This window comes from Cydia amplana, chromosome 8 (genome assembly GCF_948474715.1).
Source record: "Cydia amplana chromosome 8, ilCydAmpl1.1, whole genome shotgun sequence".
Lineage (NCBI taxonomy): Eukaryota > Metazoa > Arthropoda > Insecta > Lepidoptera > Tortricidae > Cydia > Cydia amplana.
This window is the reverse complement of record NC_086076.1, coordinates 15,352,775-15,361,439: the sequence shown is the minus strand read 5'-3', so window position 1 is coordinate 15,361,439 and position 8,665 is coordinate 15,352,775. Positions and strand designations below refer to the sequence as shown.

Sequence of the window (8,665 nt, the reverse complement as noted above, 5' to 3'; positions counted from 1 at the left end):
GTATTTAGGCGATTTATGACGTATAAAAAAAAACTACTTACTAGATCTCGTTCAAACCAATTTTCGGTGGAAGTTTACATGGTAATTTACATCATATATTTTTTTTAGTTTTATCATTCTCTTATTTTAGAAGTTACAGGGGGGGGGGGGGGACACACATTTTACCACTTTGGAAGTGTCTCTCGCGCAAACTATTCAGTTTAGAAAAAAATGATATTAGAAACCTCAATATCATTTTTGAAGACCTATCCATAGATACCCCACACGTATGGGTTTAATGAAAAAAAATTTTTTGAGTTTCAGTTCGAAGTATGGGGAACCCCAAAAATTTATTGTTTTTTTTTCTATTTTTGTGTGAAAATCTTAATGCGGTTCACAGAATACATCTACTTACCAAGTTTCAACAGTATAGTTCTTATAGTTTCGGAGAAAAGTGGCTGTGACATACGGACGGACAGACAGACGGACAGACAGACAGACAGACAGACATGACGAATCTATAAGGGTTCCGTTTTTTGCCATTTGGCTACGGAACCCTAAAAATGAGTTCACGTTTGGTTTGTTTTAGTGTTTATTTTTCAAAAATATATTTTTATGAATGTTTATTTGTACCTGTACAAAGGTACTTGAGCTCATTTACCCTAACTCTGCACCGTGTTTGATAGCATAGAGTGTGGAAGTATTATTATTATTTTAAACGTTATAACTTCATAGAAATTTAAAAAATCGCATCTTTGTGATCTTACGTAAGAACTATAAAACCCCCTCCCGCCCTTGTAAGAAAAAATAAGACATTGTTCGATCCCCCTCCACCCCAAAATCGTCTTACGTAATAAATGAATGGCGCCAAAACTGTTTCTCGAACTGAAAATACCTGATTTAAGTTTGCTAACACAACATGACTGATCAGTTCATTAGCGTCACAAAACATACGAGTAAATTGACCTCCGCAGTGAATATACAGCAAGATTGATTGTTCTAGTAGGTATTCACAGAAAATTGCTAAATTGGGAATCAAACCAAGCGAAGCGATTTTAACCCACTTTTGTATTTCATCGATGTTAATGGCGTAAACGCCATCGACATTATTGAAATTGAAAACACCACATAGGTATCGTTGTTTGAGTACCCACAACACAAGCCTTCTTGAGCTTACTGTGGGGCTTAGTCATTTCATTTCATTTCATTTCATTTATTTTATGCATAAATCATGGTTATAATAAGGTGTTACATAAACATTTGGTACATGGTCGCCCTGCAAGGGCGTAGCACTGTCTTAAAAACTAGTTTAAAACTAAAAAGTTTATTATACCTACAAAACACGATCATTTTTAAAATTGTTAGTTGTAGTAGAAATATAACAGTAATAAGTAATAAACAATTCACAATAAATATAGAACATTGATGATTTATCGTCAAGAAATAATTATAGTAAATTGGAATTATAATAATAAAATTAGTTAAATGTCAAGTCGTTACAGTTATAGTTCGTTAAATTATCATCAAAATACTCACTTATGGTATAATAACATTTTGAGACAAGTAATTGTTTTAGGCGTCTTATGAAGGTCGATTTGTATAAGAATGTTTAATATTTATTTATTTATTTACTACTAACGCCATCTGTTAGAGAAATAAATAATTAACATTAGCGCCAATGTTAATTCATTATTTTGCCAACAGATGGCGCTAGTTTTAATACAAAGTGTTATTACTTTAATTTATTTTTTTACGCTCATAAAATGATATTTTTATGTTTGATAACACATCTAGACATCAATTTAAATTACTATGTTAAATCTCAAACCTAACAGTGCAGGAGTTTTTCCGTAAAGTGTACCACAAGAATGCATAGTTTGTCGAATAGTGATAGGGCTCGCTTCGCTCGCCCTAATTATTAAATTTTTTGTGGCGGTAAAAAACTATATAAAACAATTGTTTTATTATTGACTTCCCGTGCCCTCTATATCTCGTTAATATACAGGGTGGATTTTCTTTTTGGGTCAGTGAGGGCAGCTACCAGATCCCGTGCTGCTACAAGAAAACGGTCTTAGAAGACCTTCCCTCGATTTCAAATTAATGAAGATTGGCTTTTACAGATTTTGGAAAAAACATACAGGGTGCGAGAAAAAGGTCATTTTTGACAAACTTTTTTTTTGATGCCAATCGATCCCATTCCTATTGAGGATCAAAAGCTTGTATGGAAGCAAAAAAAAATTTCCGGCTAGAAAAGCCACAAATCGAGGAAAACTTTTCCCATACAATTTGTATGAAAATGAAAACTTTTATTTTTCACATGCTATTTTTGTATGCCAATCGATTCCATTCCTATCCAGTATCAATAGTTTCCTAGGGATCAACTTACGATAATGTACTAAAAAGCCACAAATTAATAAAAACTTTCTCCATACATTTACTATGGAGAAAATGTGAAATTTTATTCACAATTTTCTACCTCGCCCATCAGTGCTACAGCAATGTCTTCATACAGTATTGTGGTTCTTAAATGTAACAGGACTGATTGGCCAGATAGAAAACTGTGAATTAAATTTCTTCTAAGACCGTTTTCTCGTAGCAGCACGGGATCTGGTAGCTACCCTCACTGACCCAAAAAGAAAATCCACCCTGTATACCCTACAGTAGGGCTAAGATGGCCGACTCTTTATCATTTGTCACCATGGCTGTCACGTTCTAACAAATATGTATCTAAGTGCGAAAGTGACGCATGGCATGACAGGTGATAAAAATACGACCATGATACCGCTGCAGATTGGGAACTCCTAGTGTAAACGGTAGCTACGATGAGCCTGCTCTTAGAATAAATTAACAAAAGAGCAATGCGGCTTGGAGTACTTAATTGTTTTTTTTTTTATCCAGTCATATATTGGCACCACAAAATGTCAGGGTTTGATTATCTACTTCAAAGGTTTAATGAGATATTTGTTTGTCATGAGAACCATGATTTCGGTCTCATAAACATTGTTCACCGTTTGTAGTGTTATGCCGTGAGACAGTGGGCCCCAGAGCTCCACATTTGATTTAATTATAACATACTAATTGTTCATGTCATGATTTATTGTAGTTAATTAACACTCCACACTAATGACATAGTTAGTGACCGTAATATGGTTTGCCTTATTATTGTTAGTATTTTGTAGAAAATAACTATGTAATATTTTAAATAAATGGATAGACCACGTCTCGTTGCCTCTATCGCTCGGAATCATCCGGAGCCGGATGTGGAAGAGTTACAGAGAGGTACATGTACATACATAACGATTCTCGATGTTGACGGTGTGGGCCCTTTGACCCGTATCAACTACCTTTTGTTTCTGTTGGGCACTTGGGCAGTTAATTATGCTGTTCTAGGCTAATATTATTTCAGGAAATAGTTCCGATAATAATGTTTTTAGTTCGTTTAAAAATTGTTTCATATTAACGGTTCGTATTTTTTTTAGAACATTGTTAATTTATATTGCATACATATGAAATGCATTTTTGATGGAAATATCCATTCTATCTTACTGATTGTGTGATATGCCGACTATTTCATAATGTTGTATATTATTATGGCAATAAAGAAACAAATCAAAAACTATTAATAATAAGAGCCAGCCCACTGCAGTCAAAAATATAATTGAGTCCGCCTTTAGATTCTCACGAGACGCCATTCAATATAGCTGCTGCAAGATAACATCGTAATAGTTGTTTGCCATGTTATTACAAATTGTAACATCTAAAATAACCCTGCATTATCCGTCTGTTCTGTTTTCAATCGAGATGCCTAATTGAATGTCTTCTTTTTTCTAAAACACCTAAATTATGTAAAATATCTCGAAAAAACGCATGTCGAACAAGAACAACATTACGAGTCATCATTAAATTAGTAATAACACCAGGGTTAGGCGTCGTTAAATTAAAATAATATCCTTTGTTCTCTTTAATCAAGTTTATTCACAGAACATGTCAACAAAAAATAGTATAAGCAAACTTAAAAAGTAATATGGCAGTGAGAAACAAAATAACAAAGAGTAACTAATAAAATTCTAGAGAAATGGCTAAGATTATACCAACTGAAGCGCCCAACGCAATGATGCGACTGTAACATTCACACTGAACATAGTTGCATGTGACTCTCATAAACTAGTATGTTTTGTAGCAATCGTGTTCCATCACATTATCAATAGTCGCTTCAGTTAAAACAATGTACCTATTTGTTAACTAGGTAGGTAGCTAAAAGTCCGTGAGATGGTTGCCAATGGTCAGGTGTAGGTCTCTCCGTTGTAAGCTTAGGCCTGCACGGGGATGTCTGCGCTTTCCGGTTGGAAGCCATTTTCATCAGCGACGTAGTTGACGTTGTGCTGCTGGCCAAGCTCGTCGGGGTAGCTGTACGAGCCGCGCACGACAACCACTTGTTGCGGCTTGTTATCCTCGTCATTCACGGTTTTAACCTCACCGTTCTCGGTCTTTTTGATACCGTCTTGAGTTTCGTAACTGAAATTTAGATAAATAATATTTAGGTACGATTGATTGATGGACTAATAATTGGGCTATATTTTCACTTTTTGAATGACATACATTTCTAGGGCTTTCCCTATAAATATGACCCACGATAACACCAAAAGCACTATTAATGCAATAGAAGTAAACCAAATAAGAGCCGACTCATGACATTTGATAAAATAATGGAAACCTCTTTAAGATGCTCAAATAAATTATAGTACTAACTTGTAAACGTATCCACCCTCAGGTTGCTGGCTGAATTCTGAGCTAACAATCTGAGGCACAGGTCGTTCAGGTAGTACCGGGGGCCCACTGGCCAGGGCGACGCCTACGAGGGCGGCGACACAGACGGCAACAAAGATCTGCATAAAAAAAAAACAGTTACAAAAATAATTACAACTACTAAAAAAATATATATGTATAGCTGGTCAACCAAATCTTGTCAGTAAAAAAAGGCGCGAAATTCAAATTTTCTATGGGACGATATCCCTTCGCGCCTACATTTTTCAAATTTGCCGCCTTTTTCTACTGTCAAGATCTGGTTGACCAAGTATATATACATATATGTATAGCTACACCTACCTAATCTACCTATGCTTGACATACTTAATGAGATTTCGTTTAGTATAAAGTACAAACGGCACCTACAATCTAATACCTTTAAACGAGCAATTCTTGTTTACTTATTTATATATATATTTCGGCGATCTCGGAAACGGCTCTAACGGTTTCGATTAAATTTGCTATATGGGGGTTTTCGGGGGCGAGAAATCGATCTAGCTAGGTCTTATATCTGAACAAACACGCATTTTTGAGTTTTCATATGTTTTCCGAGCGAAACTCGGTCCCCAGATATTGTAACTAAATGGTGATGCCCATAGTTAAGTTAATTCCTATCATTTTTCAGTCTAAACATATTATAAACTGAAATAGATATCATATATTAAATATAAAGTGACGAAACCCTCCAGTTTTAGGTAGGTAGTCAGAGTACCTACCTAAAACACTAACTAATCAAGGTAATTGATAAAAATAATTTGATATCTGTTCCCAATTTAGTGTAAATATATGTTAATAATAACTAGGTTTTGTGTGCAGTAGTGTTAAAATTCGCTAAATGATACAATTCATTGAGGCCAATTCGAACTTTAATTTTCATATGAAAATTGAGTTATGTTATTTTATAATTTGCGTGTGCATTTCTACCCCGCCACCACTTATACGTAGCGGAAACAAATATTTAAAGGCGGTTGTAATAAATAAAAAATATGAACCGCAATAGTGCCTCCGTTAAATAAAAAATTAAAATATATTATAGTTTAATAGGGGGCCTAAAATAAGTAACGTTATTATTTTTGTACCCCTTGTTTCTCCCATAGATACATAAAAAATCTATATTCGTGGTATACCTAATGAAGCAACATGAGTAGTACGTATATTAAAAAAAAATAGAAATACAATAGGTAAATTATTATACAATGGTCAAGAAAAAACATAGAAATAAAAAAATCGTCACAGACTCTCAGTGCAGAAATCCAACTCTCACTTTAGCAAAATGGAAATACGTAAACCGTAGAATTCTAGTTCTAAACACACATAATTTTAATTCACTTCAATTGTTTTAATATATTATATTTAACAACTCACTAGTTTCATTTTGAGTAATATCTGGATTGCTTCTTTTAGATGAGAAACTTAATAGCGACTGATGCCTAAATGCTAGAATCTAATTCTTTTATACACATTTCCCTGCGATCTAATTCTAAAAATATAAAAACCATGCAAATTCAATACCGGTTGTCCGAATCTGTCATCGATAATCAACGTACATGACCGAACTATGATCAATATGATCATAACTTGGGAAACCAGGACACGCAATGTTCAACTTTTGGCTGGTTGCGACAAAGTTCAATATCGAGCTCGTAAAATAAAACACTTAGGTCATTTAAAGTCCAATCGATATATAGGAGCACCAGACAGCTAATCGTTTCGGCTATACATATATGCACCATGTACATTAACATATATGTACAGTCAGCAGCAGAAGTTGCTAAGCGGGCGAGGTGTTCAAAATTACCTTGACGCGCAATACACCTCGCCAGCGTAGCAACTATTGTTGCTGACTGTACATATCCGTCGTTTCTGTGTTAAATAACCAGGAAAATAACAGTCAAAATATACTAGTGGTAATATGCATTTATACATTTTAGAAAATGTTGTTTGTTCTTCAAATTGAGAGTGTTTTGGGTTGGCATTGCGATTTGAGACATTTTTGAAGCTCAGAATTTACTTTTAACAATTATGAATTAACCTTTATATATAGGCCAATGGTTTTCTGAAAGCCTAAGCTTCATAATTATAAGGCTTAATCGAATTATGACTGTCAAAAGTATATTATATTCGTAATCTGACTATAAGCTCTACCTACACAAGTGATACGGCTATCATAACCTTAGGGTTACTTTCATGATTAAGTGGCGATCTGGCGATGTCACCAGTGAATTAAAACTATGATTAATAAAATTAAATAATTCTTTACGGTCACGATTTTTACATATTATTAACTATAACACGGAACTTTATCGCGTAATTAAGTTTTAAAATTTACCTCCAACGTTTCGCGGACGGCATTACCTCCGTTATTTATCCCCGTGGGCCGTGATGGTAATGCGCTTTTGTCTGAGATAAGTTTTAACACTTAATTACGTGATTAAGGCCCGTGTTATAGTTAACAATGTTAACTTCAATTATTGTTTAAATCTAAAATAGGCCCTTGAGGCATTGTACCAAGGATGCTGGCGACATTACCTCGCTGTATCGCAATGCTGATACGTTGTGGGCTAGATTTAAGCTAGTTTTTAATTTCTTTTAGTAATACACTGTATATATCTTGTTTGTAAATAAATGATTATTATTGTTTTATAACTACTATATTGTTTATACGTTCAAGCGAAAAACCGTGTGCGTGTTTGCCACCAACACGATTTTTAAGTATTAGTTAGGCAGCATTTCAAAGATTTATAAATATGAAACAGTTTAACGACTTAATAACACGCGCAATCGTATAATTCGTCAAAATAATATGAAGCTTTTAGGCTAAATGTTTCGTTCACAGAACATATTAAAGAGGTTAGAATGGCTATCGCGCGCAGTTAGTATCGGAATCGGTGTCGCCGCTCGTTCCTCTCCACATTTACTAACACTCGCGCAACGGTAGTAAAAACTTGTGTGCGTGGTGAATGGATACGCCTCCTTTCTTTAGACAGATTTGATGTCTGGCTTCTTAATCTGAAGGTTATTGTGGCGCAAAAGGTATGTTTACTTCGTTTTTCGGTCAGCGCGGGCGAGTAGCATGCGAGCGTTTGCTCAAAACCGCCGGCGACACGTACCCTGCTCGCATCGCCATTCTAACTTGTTCTGTGGTTTCGTTACAGACACTCATGCAAAAACCTGATTATTTTGCATGAGCAATTATGATTTTTATAGAGTGAAGGGACTGAAGGGTCTTCGGTTTTATTTTAGCTTCGAATACCTGTATACCGTGTGGAAATAGCACGCTGACTGCATATTAATATTATGTTTGAAGTTCGCTTGTTTAGCCCTTGCTAATGTTAAAATGACCTTTGCTAGGTATACATTTGGTGACTCGTCTCATTACAGTTTATAATATTTTATTTTTTTATATGAGCCTAGTGTCCCACTGCTGGGCAAAGGCCTCCCTCCTCCCTTTCCACGTATCCCAGTCTTGACCCGTCTCCCACCAGTTCCTGTCAAAGGCGTCAAGGTCATCTCGCCATCGCCGTCGAGGTTTGCCGCGACCCCGTGTTTCATGTGACACATCAAACATCAAACAATTTATAATATTTCAACGTTAATTTAGGATATTACCGGTTCCAGCACATAAATAGAACAACAAACGAAAATATTATGACATTAATAAAATTGAATTATGTATACCTACTATTAAAATGTTATAAATATTTATATCAAGAGTCGTTTAGTCAGTCAACATTAGGGTTAGACTTCGTTAAATTAAAATATATTTGTTTTTTCATAAACAATTTTTTTATTTACAGTACATTACAACAAAAAAATAGTATAAACGTAAAAAAAACATGGCAGTGAGCATCAAAATAACAGAACAATTGGAAAAACGAGT

General features: G+C 34.9%; 1 protein-coding gene across 1 annotated transcript; it reads right to left on the bottom strand.

The window, feature by feature from the left end:
• Positions 1-3,929: 3,929 nt before the first annotated feature.
• LOC134650482 (larval cuticle protein 1-like) lies at positions 3,930-6,159 on the bottom strand. Its single transcript, XM_063505438.1, has 3 exons — positions 6,151-6,159; positions 4,729-4,865; positions 3,930-4,494 (listed from the first exon to the last, which is right to left on the bottom strand). Exons 1-3 carry the CDS (start codon positions 6,157-6,159, stop codon positions 4,290-4,292), a joined length of 351 nt encoding a protein of 116 aa, XP_063361508.1. The 3' UTR covers positions 3,930-4,289.
• Positions 6,160-8,665: the final 2,506 nt, after the last annotated feature.